Raw genomic sequence first — 18,683 nt, 5'->3', positions numbered from 1 at the left:
TGACCAATATGTCCATGTTGATTCCTTATATTTACCTTCCTCTAGTAAGAGACGAATGTTTGTGATCGTGCTGTACATTATATATGTAACACAAATATATACAAAAAAAAAACAGGACGACTAAATTTCTGACTACTTTGCAATACTCACTTCGATGTAGGCCTGGCCGCTGTAGAGGAACACAAGGAGATGCCTCATCAGCGTGCTGTTGATGCCCGACATGTGGATGGTGACTGGGCTCTCCGTGGCCGGCGTGTCATCGAGGATTTTCCTGGAAATGATAAGTTCTTAATTAGCAACGAAAGTATTTGTCAAATCGAGAAGGCGTGTTTTGTCAGTTTTGTGAACTTTTACGCAACGTCATTAACGCCTCAAGGTCTCAAAACTTTTTGACTCAAGAGAATTTTCGCGTGCCGAATTGATGTTATTTTTATTTGGGTATTTTCGCGGGCCAGATCGATAAGTTCGCAGGTCAAAGTACCCGAAGAAACCTGTATAAAGACGTTTGGCGTTACAAAATGTAATTTAAACTACCTATTAGTCATTGCTTTACCAAAATACCGTCATAATGCAAACACCTTTCATTGTGCGCACTTAATTGAACAAGTGAATATTCTAAATGTCTCTAGTTTGCGGCTGGGTTTGCCTCCAGGGCCGCAAGATCTTGGCCTAGTTTGTGGCTGATGATTTGTGGCTTGGGCATTGTTATTAAATATTTAGAACGAGCATTGTCTTCATCTTACCTACACATCCTAATAACCACGTTCATGAAGTTATAGTACATACCTATATGACTAGTCAAGATGATTAGTACATGAGGTACATATGAATGATGATAGTTTTTGATTCGTCTATGGTCCTTAATACGGAGATACTTTTATGACTTCATTCTTACTCAGAGGGCACCGCGGTGACCGATAAATGTCATGCCATGACAATGAATAATAGGCATTAGGGAGAAAACAACACACTTAAGCAAATAATTTATCAGTCAAACTGAAATTACCTGTCTGTATTGTAGTAAAACATCTGTTAATACGTCTAAATGGATAAAATGTAGGTATGAAGGCTATATAGCCTTAAGTAAGAATGATAATATTATCATTCTAAGATACGTATACGTTTGTATTTACAAAGGTGTGCGAACATTGTGGTCTGTTCCTTGTTGTTTGGTTTTGGATGCTCTTCTCTGTGTACCTCAATATCTTTGCTTGAAGTTGTTAATAATCTCACTTGGTAGGTCGGCAAGCGGAATAAACAGACTTTTCTTCCTGTTTCGACGGTAAGAGCAAGATCGCACGCTTAGAGCGTCAGGAGAATGCACGCTCAACGCTGACGCCAAAAATTTATGGCGATCGGTGAGCGTGCGTTCCGTTGCCGAGGAGTAAGAAGCCCTCCTCATTCAGGAGCAGATAGAGTCAGTTACCTGATGAGCGGGCTAACCGCGGCCATGACAATGTGGTGCGCGGCCAGCGGCACGCCGTCGTCGCGCACCAGCACGAGGTCGGAGTAGCGCGCGCCGCGCACACCTCGTTCAGGATCAGGGAGAGTCAGTTACCTGATGAGCGGGCTAGCCGCGGCCATGACGATGCGGTGCGCGGCCAGCGGCACGGCGTCGTCGCACACCAGCACGAGGTCGGAGTAGCGCGCGCCGCGCCACGCCGCGCCCACCTCGTTCAGGATGCAGGCGTGGTGCTTGCCGTACGTGAGAGTCAGCAGGCCCTCGCCCATCATTCCAGCACTGCGGAAGAAGGAGGCAGAGGATTAGCAAATGGGCAAGACTAGTGAGCTTGAAATAGAACTAGAAAGCCTGTTGCTCCAGCACTACAGAGGAAGGCGAACGGAATAAACCTTATTAGGTACTATGAAATAAATGAATTCGCTTCGCTTCGCGTTCGCGAGTGTTCGTCTACGTAAGACGCAGCGTTACGAAGTATCTTCACAAAGGTAAGATAAATTTAATTTCGCAAGAACGCCAGGACGTCCCAAAGGAAAGGTAAATACCTCATGAAAAACGTGAAGGTATGGTAGTGAACTACTTATTTACATACCTTTAGATGTCATTGCGACAAAATTGTGTCTGTCTCCTATATGTTTTTAGATCATATCTGTAAATTTGTGCCTCGCGACGTGGTTAATAGGTACTGGTTTTGCAAAGTTTAAGTACCTTAGTTATCTTTAGAAAGATCAGAGATTGAAGCTCGGCGCCGAGATTAAATTTTCAACGCGAGATAAGGCACATTTCGTCGCCGACACACTTATCAAAATGGTGTGAAACCGTTGCGACAATTAAAACTATTGTAACTTCGTGAGAAATAAACGTAATATTACAATTTAATTGCCATTATCTCCTTTAATTAAAACGTGTATGCTCATTAATGTTAAACTTTACAGCTGTGTATCTTCGTGATCCTTCAAATTGTGTAATTCACAGCACGAATAAGTGAAATCATGCCAACATCGATGCTCATAACTTCGGTTCATTGATCTCATTCGATGCCACACTGAAAATAGTGTAAAGGAAAACAAGGTTGCAACCAATGAACTGTTACGAACGTTTCAATATCATCGGATTTAAATTGATTTTACCAACTATTCATTCTAAGATGGCACACAATGGCTATTACCTAAACTATTTAAGTGATTTCCTAACCAAATTACAAAGGTTAAGAGGCGCCGAGAATTTAAATGAGTCCGGACGGTTTTGATGTGCTCTAGGCCCGCCAAAACAGAAGTCCCATCTAGAAAGTCTGTCGCAAGCGACCTTGGCTCTATAAAACGCAATGTGCCATTAACAACAATAGCGCAGCAAGATCGCTTAAAAGACGATCAGCAGCGCTTCTTAGCATTGTGTGGCGTTTAGCAAACGCGGGGTCACAAGAGCGGCTCATTGTTAGTGTTGCGTTATTCCTCCGTTTCTCTTAAAAGTCACATTTAATTGCGGGATTTGAACATAAACACTGCAACTAGATAGTCGGTCCTCGGAACGTTCTCGCGCATGCTAACGATCCCAAGTGCGTAGTGTCACGATTTTGTAATCATTTTACTGACAAGGTCGCGGTATATTGACCGTTTAACAAAGCAGTGAATAAATTCACACGTAAATCAAGTGAGAAGATTCTGCGCTGTAAGGATGAGTGCCGACTTAATCTATTGTCGAAGGTTATACGTTTTCGTCGTGCTGGTTTGAGGCAATTTATTTTTTGCTTAGTTAGAAAGGAAAATAGGTTTTCGAGCGGGTAAAAGCCCGCGAGGTCGACACGTATCGGCCTTTCACGGCTGTCGCACAATTATGCGGATAATACCGCAATTGTGTAAAACCGATAATTATATGCAAACTAGGATATCGAGTTTGAGCTAGCTTTATATCAGCTCTGTATTCTAATGAGCCTTTGTGAAAAACGGTCGCAGAACAAAGAAGAGAATCAAGTAACATTTCCTTGGGCGCGGGAAACATGAAGTCATTCAAATTACAAATAAAGAAAAAACAGTAGGTAGATGTGTGAGATAATCTTTTCGTGTGCGCGTGAGCGTGTGGTAGAGTTTTCCCGAGGCGATGAATGTGGGCCGAATTGGTCTTAATAAGCCTCTAATTGAAGGTCACGTTCTTATTAATAATAGCCACTACACAAATTTAACGAGATGAATTATTATTGTGTTTTATATTTAACGTTGTAATCTTTAAGTTAAGCTCGGAGCATGTTATTTGTAACGTTAAAATTATCATAAAGATTATGAGATATTTTTTTATAACTATTCGTAGGTTGAGTTTAGCCTTGCTTGTAGGCTATATAAATTCAAGATGAACCGCCTACAAATAACTTATTTATGCTGGTATGTAGGTACCTAAGCATTCCAATATACTTACACTGCTGTACCTATTTTTAATACCTACACCATGTATGTTTGAATCATGTTTCCAGCTTGGTGCTAGTTAAATATTACTATTTACATGTTTTTAACCACTAATATATATATAAAAAATTAACCACTTAAAACCCCAAACGTGAAACCTTTAATAAGACTTTTCAATTGTACCCAAAACGACAAAGCAATTAATTGATTTTAAGTGCACCGTTTTCGTGTGCTACACCTTTTTTTTTTTTTCTTTTTTTTTGTTAGGAGGGAAAAATGCATTACGCATACCACCCGGGTGCGGGGGGTGACCCGAGTGGTTATGTGGGACTCCCGTCTAGGTTAATGAGGCCCACGGTGTACCCACTAAAAAACCCCCCATATGCCGCCTCGCCGCCCTATTGGTGGGGTTAAAGGAACGCTTGCGCTTGCCATCCGCGACCCCACCGGCGGCAGCCGCCCACGAGCGCGGCTCCTTCGCGAATGCCCAAAGGCCCTTCACGCTAGGCGCGCCAGATGGTAAGACGCGCCTTCCTTCTCGGCTTCCATTCTGTATCGTAGCGGACCCCCCCGAGCCCGCCACAAGGAAGCCACGGGCGCCAGGAATTTCCCCGGCGCCCGGCGACAGATCAGGTCTATGGTTCTGCCGCAAAACCACAACTCGGCTGCAGAGGACAGGGAGAACGGCACATCGTAACACCGACACTCCTCTTCCTCTGCAGCCCCACCAACGCCGCTACAGCGGAACGGCCCCGCCAAGTTCGCAGGGGATAGGGAGAGTGGCGCATCGAAATACCATCACTCCTCTTCCCCTGCGATCCCACCTCGGCCGCCGAGGATAGGGGGAACGGCTTACCGCAATACCGACACTCCTCTTCCTCGACGGTCCACCTTCGGCGCATCACAAGCGGGCTAAACCAGCCCACTTGGAGCGTCCTCCTCGGGCCAGCCCGCGACCCAAACAGGCCGGCCCTGGTTGCCTCTTCGCTTCACCGTGGGTGACCAAGCCACGGTTACTAAGTCCCTCCACCACGACAAGGTGAGCAACCCGCGGGGGGTCGTGTGCTACACCTAACCAATCCTATATTTATAAATCATTAAGATTAAAAACACTGAAAACCTTCACTTCATGATTCATTTTATGTTGCAGTATATACAAATTAAGTCTCTTTGGGTCTGAAGATTACGCCTTGTATATAAGTCCAATTTAGAATCATAAGCTTCTCCCGTTTAGGTAGGGTTTAGCCTTCAACATTAGGAAGTTAAGTCTTTCTAGATGTATTGTCTATATACAGTGCAACTTTGAGCCGTAAGCTCTCCCATTTAGGTTGGTTTTATGCTACAGCATTAGGCTGATAAGTCTCTCTAGGTTTAAAGGTACAGATCTGTATTTCAGGGCAGCGGCTGCGCAGCGGAGCGCGCCGGCTCGCCCGCCATTGTGCGTGTGTAGCGAACCGACGCTGCACTTTGCATGCATCAGATCAAGCCAGGGTCCTACCACCCTGCGCGACCTTAGCCGTTCTTGTACACTTATTAATCTATAGTAAGTACAAGGATTAACACAATTATAAACTATTTTAAAGCAGCGCTATTTTCAGCCTATAAAATTAAACGTGCCCTATGTCCAGCAGATGTAAGTTTGAGGTTTTTGAGATGTCTGGTGACTTAGGCGCGAATCACACTCAATTCGGCGGATTCTATATAGTATAGGGTGGGCCCGTGATAAATTCTCTTTTCACCTCAGCAGCTCGAACAAGCCTACTTTCGTCACTCCCTGGAGTGAGGAAAGTGCGACTTTCCTCACTCCAGGGAGTGAAACAATGTAGCTTTTTAATTTAGTGAAGGCCATGAACTTTATACTACGGTACGAGATACGGTACGGTACGGTACGACACGGCACGGCACGGTACGGTACGGTACGGCACGGTTCGGTACGGTTCGGTACGGTACGGTACGGTACGGTACGGTACGGTACGGTACGGTCCGGTCCGGTCCGGTCCGGTCCGGTCCCGTCCCGTCTCGTATCGTATCTTATCGTATCGTACATATTATAATACTTTTTTTTCTGTTTATTCTGTGTAATTCGAAATACATTTTAACCTTAATATGTTCTCACTACTGAGGTGAAAAATTATGTGTGCAACACGAGAGCAAAGTTATTTTACATCTCGTGTTTTTGAGTCCCTCGCTACGCTCAAGATTCTACCTTAGAATCACTCGCTTCGCTCGTGATTCAATTATAGAACCTTTCGCTTTCTCGGTACTCAAAATAAACACTCGCAAGAAAAACCAACTTTCCTCTCTTGTTGCACAAATAACTATTTCGTATTGACGTCCTTCGTTAAAAATGTTAAAATGCATTTATCATTGGCCCACCCTATAGTTATTGGTTCTGTGAGTGAATAATCTTGGAGCTTGTGCACACATAGGTACATTAATAAATGTGGAGACTCGAGACGAAAGACCTCACAGTTAATAAAGGTGACAAATTGATTAACCCTGAAATGAATTCATCCTTCAGACCGACGATTGGATGCAAACAAAATGCATCAGTGAGAGCAATTACTACGAGCAAAGAGAATAGAGTGCATAGAGGGTTATTGTCATAGTAAATTTTGTAGTGGAAGTAAATTTACTGCCACTACAAAATTAAAAATGTTAATGTTAATGATTAAAACTAAAAATGAAAATGAATAAATATATATATATATATATATGCGTCGTTATCGAGTAAAAGGTACCACATTGTCGCTTGCAATAAGGGTGAAATTTGCTTGCATCTCTATAAGAATAACCTGTCAGAGCGCCCTTGTAGTAAGCAACAATGGTACTTTTTACTTGAGAATGACACATGTCACATGATAAATGTTTTTTTAGAACGCCATATGACTGACCCATGTTTTACTTTTTCACTGATATGTGTTAAAATTGTTAAATATCAAACAGTGTCGCCATCGCCAACGACAGCTACACGAGTATAGGCCAAAGGTATGGCGCCATCTATTCGAGCATACATTTTCTTGATTTACCGAGGCATGAAATAAAACTATGAACATAGTTTTATTTCATGAGTAACTATCGCGGTAACCGAAAACATATTACCGAGGCATGTTTTCTTGTTAGACTTTACTCATACGGAGCTACATATATCTTTGCTACGAGAAACGTTTTTATTTGAATTTAACACCATCTATCGAATACACAAAAGACTACTATTGACTTTCTCTCACTTACTGGCTCTCAAAGTGTTGCTTTCCGCCAGATGGCAATAGTAGACTGTTTACTCGACAAGAGCTAGATGGCGCTACGAGTATCTTTGCAAGACGAAGCGATTTGTTATCATATCATATATTCACTGCCCTAGCGAGCGATCATCGACGACATACATGAAACATCATTGTTTAACAAATGAATTTATTTCGCAAATGATTAATGACGCGATGAAAATACGTGCTACATATTCTGAAAGTTCAATGAAAATAAGAGGGAATGGCTTGGCCTTTTCCTCGATAATCATCGGTCGGCCTTCGTTTTACTTGGAAACACTTTCACAGTCGATAAACAAAATTCTGGAAACTTAAAAGACAATCTCTTTGGCCTGTCGCCGCCCAATTTGGACTATTGAAGGTAATTCGGTTAAGTAATGTTGTTTTTAACTGAAATAGGCATTACGAAATAACTGTTAACGTATGTTAAGGTCTTTATTTTAATAGTCACTAATAATCAGTCAAGTGCAGATTTATATATATTCAACACATTTCAAGAGCGGACAAAAAACCTAACGAATAGATCAGGAAGAAAACAAAACTGCTACGAGCGATAATTACATTATATCAATCAGTCAGAGAATCAAGTGTTCAGTCCAAGGCTCAGAGACTACTTGTCCACTAGATGGACCGTTTAATACAAGGGAACTGGCGGTCACCGCACATTATTCTAATAAAGTATGAGAGATAGATACCTTCATTTTCAAGTAAAAGAGCGCCTGTGTGGTGACCGCAAGTTTTCTCATTTGCTTTATCGTGCGGAGTCTGCGGAGGTAGTCTATGCCAAGGCCTGATCATAAAAGAAACGCCGGCCATAGGTAATGGCTGCCCACACTAATTAAGCACGTAGCGACCTAGAAGGCAGCATTACAATCGTTTACTAGATCCAGCGATTCTAGATAGTCATTAAGGTTTTTATGAGAATGTCACCGTATTAGGAGTAAGAGAGAATTGCGAGAACCGTATGTGATAATTGTTCCATAAACCTTTAGTACGGCGCCTATGATTTATCTAATGGTAACACCCATCTTATCGGGTACACAATGTTCAAAGATATTGGGAGCAATTTATTTATAGCGGATTTAACGCAGATCAAAGCGTGTATTTTACGCATAAGTATATACAGTGTTTCATACACAATGAATTATTGAATCTTGGAGTTACTTGTGAAACAGCATTTTTTTGCGATTGCGGTTCCGGGGGGCTAAGTTGTTCAGTATGACCTACAAATTGAGCTCGCTGATCATGGCTTGGCTAGACGTTGAAAAAACACCCTACAGTCATGTTCTGACTGTAATAACGGTTTATGAATTCGATCTGCATTTGTTATGGATATTATACCTAATCTGTCTGTGTCAAAAGTGTATTTTCTTCAACCAGAAGTGTGCTAATGAAGAATTAGTCTTGAAACGCGTTTAACAAGAGTGAATAGGCTGTTACTGAACCGGTGAGCTCTACTTAGGCCCTGTCTTCACTTTTCTATCAGGTGTGACTAGGGCTAATCGCCGATCAGTTTATAAAAAAAAAACCTTTCTTTTCCAATCCATCGTCTAGCTATTACTTTACAAAAAACAACTACCGAACTGCTCTACGGGCACAATTTTGACATTGGCGAAATCATCATACCTAAATTTGATGAAAGCCATTTTACAAAAGAAGAATATGATAAAATTCATTATCTATTAATACAATAAAAATAAACCTATACAAACGTTAAATGTTAAAAAAACTAGTATTTATAACTCTTACAGATGACAATTAACTGTGTGAAACGCCGGAAACAATAAAGGTTTGTTTGACGGCAGTCGTTTTACGAAATGTTTCGCGATGCCGGTGTTGCAAGTGAAATTGTACAAGACACCCGGCTACTGGAGCGTAGGATTGAGAAAAAAGTTTACACTTTCGCTGTCTAGTTAGGCAATAATCGAAAGTGGCATTTGATCTAGACTGGAAAAGACTGAAACTTAATTTAGTGCGTTACAGACGTAACCTTACGTAAAAACTACTTAATCAAAAATCAATCATGTTGTTTATAAGGTAAACATTTCACAAACTGAAAAGTGTGGGTGTTATGTTTATATTAACGTTAGTATATCGTACTGGTTACATCGAAAAGGAAAAGCGAAAGTAGTTCGCACGGGCGGTGGAAGTGCGTAACACGAAGTAGTGGAGTGGCAAAGCAGAAAGTGAGGCTTCAGCTTATACAAATATGAGATATGTATGTTTACATGTCTATAAAGAAAATTAACACATACGGGGAACAAAGCGGTCTATTATTCGATACAAAACGCATCATTATACTACAGACAGTCTATACAATAAATGGGTCTCTATTGTTTCCCATCAAGTATTAAGTCATAATGTATAGTTTGTCCGCATTTTCGTTAGTCACAATTTGGTTTTTCTCAGAAACGCGTAACTTTTCAGGATTGCCATAAAACAAACCTATCTATAGGATAACCTGACGAAAATCCTGAAATGTTAACGGTTTTAGAATTATGACTAATGATAATCTGACAATACATTATGACTTTCAATAATTACAGCTGTGTGCAATATACCTATAATAGCAGTCAGTAGGAAAATGAAAATTAGAGAAAAACTATAACTTTAGATTAATTATATTGGGTCTTTTTTTATAATTCTTCTGCATTACTTGACATTGTTTCAAAATTAACTGTAACCTTTACTTAAATACCTAATATTGGAAGGAATACCTAATAGTTTACACACAGTGTAAGCTATTAAAAAAAATATCATGAAAATCGGCTTTTTTACTACCTTGTGGAAATTCTTATAAAAACGTAACAACCTACGAAAAAAATACAATTGTGTACTATAATTATAATTTAGTATCTTGCCTATTATTTCCAATCAAAGCTTTACATCTAAATCCATTTCATCCAGAAAAAAATATTTTTTTGTATAAGACGATCTTCGTCTCAGTATACTAGTGTAGTCCATAATTTGGACTTTGTTGTTGATTTTTGACCGACTACTTGTTTTGTTATGGGCGGCACTGTCATTTAGAGCCTCAATCAAACAAACAAAACCAAGTATTTGGTCAAAAATCAACAAAAAAGTCTGAATGATGGATTACTAGTACACTGAGACGAAGATAAGTCTTATAGAAAAGTTCATTTTTTTTCTGGATGACATGAGTAGATGTAAAGCTTTGATTGGAAATATTAGACAAGATACTAAATTACAATTATAGTAAGCAATTGTATTTGTTTCGTAGGTTGTCACGTTAATAAGATTTTCCGCTAGGTAGTAAAAAAAAAAACCTATTTTCAAGATTTTTTTTTAATACTTCCAATATTCTTTACGTTAAGGCTACAGTTAATTTTGAAACAATGACAAATAATGCAGAAGAATTTAAAAAGAAGATCCAATATAATTGATCTAAAGTTATAGTTTTCCCCTAATTTTCATTTTCCTATTGACTTCTATTTTATTGCACACAACTGTATGTCAAACAAAGGGACCCCCTATACAAACCATAGGTTCAAGTGCTTGGACCTATCTCCACACTCCACAGCAAGCATAGGAATTTTTGCTTCCTGTAGGATCATATTTTGGTTTCATTAAAATTTATTTAGTCATTGCGTAATGCGTACCTACCTATGTAATGTGATTTTTATCGACCGGTACGGAGAGGGAAAATATGTGATCACCCGTAGAAGGTTTTTTTCATTTTTATCTCGAGAATACCTAAATCACGAAACATAAAGCGACGTAGTGACCTTAAGAGCGTACATGAAAAATTGTTTAGTAGTAACTTTAAGTATGCACCAGCTGATGTGGATTAGTCAATTCAATATCCTTTTAATATGTATGGAGCGACTAGATATAAAAGGACTTTAGGTACTTCTAGACCTCTACGGCTTCCTATTAGCCAAGCTGGCACGTGTACGCAGTACATACAAACGGTTGTTTGCTCGATCAGTCGTGAAGTGAATGGAAAATGTACAGTTAAAAGTAATATTCTCGATAAAATTAACGTTTATATTACATTTCACATGTGCTCGTCAAGGACAATTACAATCTGTTTTAAAGAGTGCTTTGTTTGCTGTTCGAATGTTGATTTTGTGGTAATTCTCTTTACGTGTAAGTTTATTATTAAATTGTTGCTTTATAGCACATCAATACCATACAATAATATGGCTCATTTGATGATAAGCAGTTACCCTAGCTTGTGGTTGCTTGCAACTCCAAAGGAATAATGTGCGCGTTGTAGACCGTCCTTGAAATAAAATACCACTAAAATCTTTCAAACACTCTTTTCTTAAAGAATCTCAATATTGCAAGTCCCTACTCTAAATACCTAAATGCAGTGGTTGGTGTAGCTGATGGAATTTGAAGTTTAAAGAAAGTTTTAGTTTGAAGTTTAAAGGAAGTATTCTAATCTTGGCGACGTCAGATTACTTTTTATCGATGGTGACAAGTATTCATACAGTTGTATTTAAATAAAGAATTAGGTCAAGTGTAAGTTCCATCTAAAACAGTTTGGCCGATGTTCGAGTTACATTCATAGAGCCGGTTATTAATAATCTAAACGCCTGTAGGGTCGTGGGCGTGACTGATGCATCCTCACCAGGTCCTGCCAAGAATAGAACCAGCACAGTGAATTCCACTTCTATTTAAGACGCTGTCAGGCTCTTACTAGGGAATGCAATCTCGATCTAAAGATCTCGCGAGATCTCGCACTAATTTTCGAGATTCAATTTCATTGACAGGAAATCTCGATTTTTGCAATCTCGTTCGAGATCTCGATTAATATTTTCTTAGATTCATGTTGTTCAGGCAGTGCTAATGTGCGGCCGGCATTAGCTGATGATACGGCACTGTGGCTCGTTCTGTGCGGAAGAATCGGGCGAACTTAGTGTACTCACAGTTATTTATATCAAGTTTGGTCGCTTACCCTAAATTATTTTATATGTTGTCCAATGCTTAACAAAAATATATATGTTTTCTTGTGTTTTTTATTAAAAGTTGTTTTTTTGTTAAATGTTAATTTAATTTGTTGTTTTTATCTCAAAATATACTTATGATGACGTACCCTAAATAAGTAGTACATATATACGGAATTCTTCGAGATTTTTGATTAAAATAACACATTCTAAATTACTTAATCGTCGAGATTAATCTCGATCTCGAAAGTCTGACGGTCGAGATTTTTCGTGCGAGATCTCGAATCGCCAATCTTGGTGCGAGATTGCATTCTCTAGCTCTAACTAAATCTGTTGAAACTGGTTGCTTAGTTAATAGTGTTTATTATTAACGCGCTTATTATAATAATGTATTCACAAACAAAGTAATAAATCTAGGCGCTAAGAATGCTGTAAACAATTATATTGTCTAGAATCCAGGCTGATCAGCATGCCCCGATGAGCGCGACACGTGGCCTGGTTGGCCACAATCGCAGAAAATCCTATTTGAGAGGTGCATATTTAAGTTCTCGTGAACGGGTTTCTGCTCTATTTGCACAACTGAAACGATCGGCTAAATTGAACCGTCTGTCAACAGTCTAAAACAACCCGAAATCGCAATTTGCGACAAAATAGATGCGCTCATTATTGCTAAAAATGCTAATGATGTGATAACCATGCTGGATGATTTTATGATGCAACAAAAACGAGAGGTGATGAATTAACAGGGTGGGATCCGCTGCTACAAGATTAGGAAGTCGTAATAATAGAGCCGGGAGTACCTCGATCAATGACAAAGGTACCTCTAGTTAGCAACAAGATCCCTTTACTGAGCGTCTAACAGACCTCAAAGTATGACAGAAAGCGATAGTGATGTAAGTGGATAGTTGTCAAACAGGAAACGGCGGGGCGCGCGTGGCGAGCGATACGCCGCACGCGCTTTGTGCTGCGGCCTTCGGACGAAATGTGGAGCCAGCCCCGGCACCATCCACACAAACGTTATGTAACCAGCTCACAACAAATGCTACTCCATTCATAACGACCACTGCCACACAACGAGCCGACTGTCCATCCTTGGCATTTTTATCTCGCTATGTAAGCCTATCGAAATTCTTCACACGTTTCCGGATTGCTTTGTGCGCACGAGATGTTGTTGTGACCACTATCGTAAATGTGGTCGATAAGGTTATCGACGATAATTTCTTTTGCGTTGTAATTGTGTTATTACGGAACTGTCCGAATTAATAACATACTCAAATGCGAATGCCCGAGATCCTTATCGATATGATAATATTTGCCAATCAACGTGGTCGTATTTAGATACTGTTACATGCCTGTCATTGCCTCGGTAATAATTGAATAATATGAAACCATAACGACTTGTCACCCGACTTTAAATAATCGATACACGCATGTAGTTCTAACGTTCTAACTGATTGATTACGCATATTTAATATTTCGTTTTTTTATCATACCCTTTTGCTCTTAAGTAATATAACAGCTTATGTATTTGATAGGAAGCAAGTGGTTGTTACAAGAATCTATATTAATGTAATTCTTAATTACTGCACAATTCATAGAATCATTGTTGCATTAGATTAAACATTAACTATAATTTCAGCTTCGTTGGCAACTGATAGATGTATCTATTTATAAACGGCGTCGTACCCTCGAGAGAGTCTTGGGCCGAAAGCGCGAATGAGTTTTACCTTCGATGATGCTAAAATAGCTCCGCAGTTACACTCTCACCTTGCGTTTGATTGACGATCGATCCCTTGTGCCAGATACTCGCTAACATGACTGCAAACAACTGTACTGTAAACATACTTTACTAGCAATTGGAAACTAAATTGTCAGGCCTATTTTAGTAAGTAAATAGAATAACGTAATAGTGATGTTAATTGACGATGACTTGTCAGGAAGAATCTTCACGGTCAATGCGATCGATCGTGAGTACGGGCGAAGTACTTAAGGCCGAGCAGATTCCTTTCTAGAAATGCTTGACTGATTGATGCTCTCGTTGCCCCCGGCGTGTTTCCACATTTTCGCAACGGCTCGGAAACAAATCGAGTTCGTGTTCGACATTTTGCGATCACTGCGGCAGTTAGATGACATTTTATAAATAACGTGTCTAGGAAAAGGTCGGATTTGATTGTAGGCAGCCATTTGAATAACTCTTGTTATTATTGCAAATTATGATGAATTAAGTCACATAAGGCAGTTCTCACGGCGCGAAATTGTTTGACCTTGGCTTCGTAGGTGCCTGCTGTCTGTTCAGAGTTCAGATGTCTAAATAAATACCTACACGTATTATTAGTTTCATATATCCGTAAGCGGTATTTTTTTTTAAACATTGGATTTTTTATCGTTTATGGAAGATCGCTTCCTTTAGCCGCTTGTTGTCCGAGGTGAGCGAGACGCGCCCAAGGTCCGTTTTGAAATAGGATGGTACTTGACCTTCAGGATGAAAGTCAACAGTGTTGCGCAACGCACGCCGCACAGAACTATGCTAATAAAGCATCTACGAGAAACATATTGGGACCTGGTCATGACCCACATAGCCACGTTCAAGGATTTCACATATTTGGAAGGCGATGATTTCAAAACCGAATAATAAGGCGTTTAGCGTGCGCCGGCGAAGGCGATAGAGGCCCCTAGTGACCTACGCATTGTTCGGACTTTTCTCTGACGCATGTAGGTAGTTAGGTACCTACCCAGCAGGGAAAACAATGCCTTAGATAAATCAATTGTGACTTATTGTCTCTATTAGATAGGTACGTCGGTGTTCCAGAATTCTTTCTATATCTAACGATACCTACGTTCCATTCATTCATTGAAAGGTAGTATGACTAGATTTTTCACCGGTCCTTTCTATGGGTAGCGCGGTAGTGTGCGCCGGCGCGGGCGCTGGTGTGTGCGTAGATCCGCTGCATAGGAAGGGGGGCCGGCGCGCCGAGCGGCACGCGGTTTTGTAACAGCGTTTTATTTCAAGGTCACACTAGCAGTTTTTAGAAAGTTGCCTTCCATGCATAATCTTGGATAAAAATCTTTACCATTTCTTTTACAAGAATTTGATTTCGTGTACACTTGATAATAATATGCTAATTTTTACTTTACATCGAGTCGTGTTGAAATGGTGATGTCGCGTTGAGTTTTTAACTGCGGATTTGTTAGTTCTAAATAGTTATAATCTAACTGATGACTGCGTTTCGTCATTTCCTGAGCGATTCCTGGAAAAGCGATGTATTTTTGGAACATCAACAATGTTGTGAAAGTCACTTTAGGTTTGCGACTTGCGACAACGGAACGCAAACTACCGCGATTTCCCCACATTTTTGTGATTGTTGGTTAAAAAAGACGAACGAAATAAAACAGCCGATAAAATACCATAGAAACATGCCTAACAAAATCGCAACAGCAACTATAAAAAACCACGTGATCTAATTATGTACTTTTCTCACCGTAAATCGTGAAAGTATTATACATAATACCATACGTTTCATCACAGCCGTACTCGCCGAGCCGTGCTCTTCCCGCGCCCGAAATGATGAAATTTCGACGACTGCCATTTCGTACTGTTGTGTAATGGCCATGCTAAATTTTGCTGACAGAGAAAGTATACGAAAGGTTTTACGTAACGACCGACGTAACGGCTCGGTTTTGATTTCCTTGCTTTTACATCTATCACGGTTACGTGAGTTTTTGGGGTAATTTTGAGCATCTTGGTCCAGTTTGTGTTTGGCAATGTCGAGAGGTGATTCTTTATCGATTTGAGTAGGTAATTGATGTTCTACATTCTATGTTTATGGTCTGATTTTGCATTGGTTTCGATAGTATTTCTCACGTTTTATTTATCGGATGGTGAGAATATTTATGAAGTTAGTGTTAATTATTAATTTTTATAATCTTGCTTGGGTTTTTAAGAAAATGATGAAGTCATATTTATGGTTTTAGGTTTTTTAAGTTTAGCTGAGTTTCAGTGAATCGGTAAATATAGTCTGTCAAGCCATTTCCGTCAGTAGAAAAAAGCAGCAAATTTTTAAAATCGTCCCATAAAAAATTTGAATATCGCGCCTTTTTCTACTGACAAAGTTGTTTGACAGACTATAAATAAAACACCAACATAAAATATCAATTTTCGAAACATTACATTTTCCAAAATCTTACTCTGAAAATTTAAAAAAGCGTACGACACATTGCTGTTTAAAGGATTTGAAAGGCGATATTTTTATAAGCTCATACGAAAGGTTATCTCATTTGCGTGATGTCGTGATGTTCGGGGTCTTGAATCAAAGTGGTTTCCGGAAAGTAACACCTGGCTGATGCCGGCTACACTAAAATGACTCATGTCAATCGTGACACTGTAATGGCATTTTAGGCAAGGATTTAATTATGGGAAATGTTTTTCACCGAGATGTAGATGTAATAGAACGTGCTGGAGAGCGCATTATGGAATTTCCATTTAGCGCTGAACGATGACTTGTGAGAAGTAGCGGCGGCTATTTATTCTTTACATTAGAGAAAATTCAAGGTCTTTAGGAAAATTTCTGTAGTCAATGTAGAGGAGAGATGCTAATATGTTATTACCTAGTTTGTTTTGCACTTTTAATACCTACGCTTAGGTACCTGTCTGGTCGATGACGCCCGAAATGACGGAAGCTGATTGAAATAGTCTCTACCCTACCAAAAGGTGTGTCGAAATTAGTATTTTTCTGTAGCTTTTTTGTTTCAATACCTAGAAATATTTGGAAAATAAAGATAAATAACTGTGACGCACATAAATAGATTAATAGTGGTGGATTTTAATAGCTATTAAACGAGGACTTAACATATATTTACCTAAGTATTGTTACATCAATTTCGTTTGTTTTTAAAAATTGTTAACGTTATTAGTTATTGCTTGTAAACTAATTACCTATATTTCTCTTTGATCGAACAAATAATAAAATATAGATACTGTTTACAATTGGTTTATTTATTTTTAACCGAAATACATACTGAGCCAATAAAGAAAATATTTTCATAACTTTGTTATAAACACGGTCTTTGTCCTCAACATACATAAAGCGCTATGCGAGTACATATTTAATAGTACATTTCGATGCTAGTGCGGAAAGTATGTCATCACTTCACGACTACCGAGATATCATGCCACGAGCCGTAGGCTCGTGGCAAGACTCGGGACGAGTGAAGAATTACATTTTCGCACGTGTATCGAACGACGTTTTTTAATACAGTTGCGAAAAAATAAGAAAAGCAACAAGTAAGGAATGGAATTCGAAACTTTTATATTATTAATTCTGTGACATCATTGACATTGACATTATGAAGAGGTGTTTTTCTAGCTTTTATTCGACTAGAATACATTTTATTATTATTATTGAACCCACTTTAATAAGTTTTTTTCTTTCAAATGCATGTTCTATATATAATTGTAAATATTAAAACATTGTACTATTATTACCTAAATGTCGTTATTTACGATTATTTGTGTATCGTATATTTATAAAAACAATATCGAATGTTGCCTTTGGAAACTTAAAACATTCTTGCAGTAAGAAAATAAGCTCTTCTTTGACAGGCGTTCCGTTCCATTCAAACTTATTAAGAACGGTTTTTCAACATTAAAAAATAAACGTGTTATAATACTTATAATGATGAAGAGGTAAGTAATAAAATATGAAATATGCATATTTTTCGTATTCTTACATTAACAGTAGGTTTTTATGTTGATTACGACGTTTAAAGGAAACTAATATTAACACTCATCAATAAGTAGTCATGAATTGGAACAAAAATTTAAAAAAATTGGAAAAGTAAAAAGCACTAGTTCGCGAAAACCAACTTTCCGCACGCTAAACAGCCACGAAAAGTAGCACTTTTGAGCAACTGTATTAAAAAATACCTTTTTAAATAAGTACCGACCCGACACTATTGATTGTTGACCATCTTTGCCCGTGCAAAAACTGCCGTAGACGAACTTCGGTGCCGGCACAATGCAATCTCTGTCCTAATTTGAGACTTATCAGGCAAAGCAAATAAAAGCCCAGCTAAATGTGCGGGTGCGCAGATAAGCAAAGTATCTTGTGGACTAGTTTCCGTTTTTGAATTAGCTCCATCCAAAAAAGTCTGGAATGCGACGCAATATTATTTATCGGCTCTTCTGAAGGTTACACCATATATCAATGATGTAATCGATACATATTAACATAATAATAAATGTGTACACAGAAAACAATAAAACGGATTAGACCATTTGGAAATTATTAGGTAAATAATATAGGTATATGTTAACGAACAACGCAATAGCGCTTCGAAAACTGCAAAACAACGACGCAAAATGTGTCGTAGAAACTAAACACGAAATGTTTAGATTCTCTAAAATGGTAATTCTGGATATTGAATCATACGAGCGATTACACCAGAGTCTGACTCACAGTCATAACACTCCTAACACAAGTAACATATCGCCTGCGCATTGTTCCACACTTTCTACGGTCACGTAAACATTAAAGTTTTAATTTTAAGCGTAAGCGTGAACGCTGTGGAACAAGATAGGGTGTGTTTCTCTTTACTATGTTGACAGTTTCGTAATTCCATTGTGAGAAGGTATTTACTGGTTTAGGTAATT

The 18,683-nt window shown here is 39.0% G+C and overlaps 1 protein-coding gene across 2 annotated transcripts in view; it reads right to left on the bottom strand.

Annotated features, from left to right (window-relative positions):
* The window catches only part of LOC134756046 (transcription factor Ken), a 40,015-nt gene that overhangs the window by 5,669 nt on the left and 15,663 nt on the right, over positions 1–18,683 (bottom strand). For both annotated transcript variants that reach the window (XM_063692828.1, XM_063692829.1), the window contains exons 2-3: positions 1,559–1,741; positions 151–271 (exon numbers count right to left, since the gene is read on the bottom strand). In XM_063692828.1, coding sequence (XP_063548898.1) covers positions 151–271; positions 1,559–1,741 — 304 coding nt within the window. The remainder of the gene's footprint in view (positions 1–150; positions 272–1,558; positions 1,742–18,683) is intronic.

The sequence above is a fragment of the Cydia strobilella genome, chromosome 3 (genome assembly GCF_947568885.1).
Source record: "Cydia strobilella chromosome 3, ilCydStro3.1, whole genome shotgun sequence".
In the NCBI taxonomy this organism is placed as follows: Eukaryota; Metazoa; Arthropoda; class Insecta; order Lepidoptera; family Tortricidae; genus Cydia; species Cydia strobilella.
The sequence above is the reverse complement of the archived record's forward strand: the minus strand, read 5'-3'. Positions and strand labels throughout refer to the sequence as shown.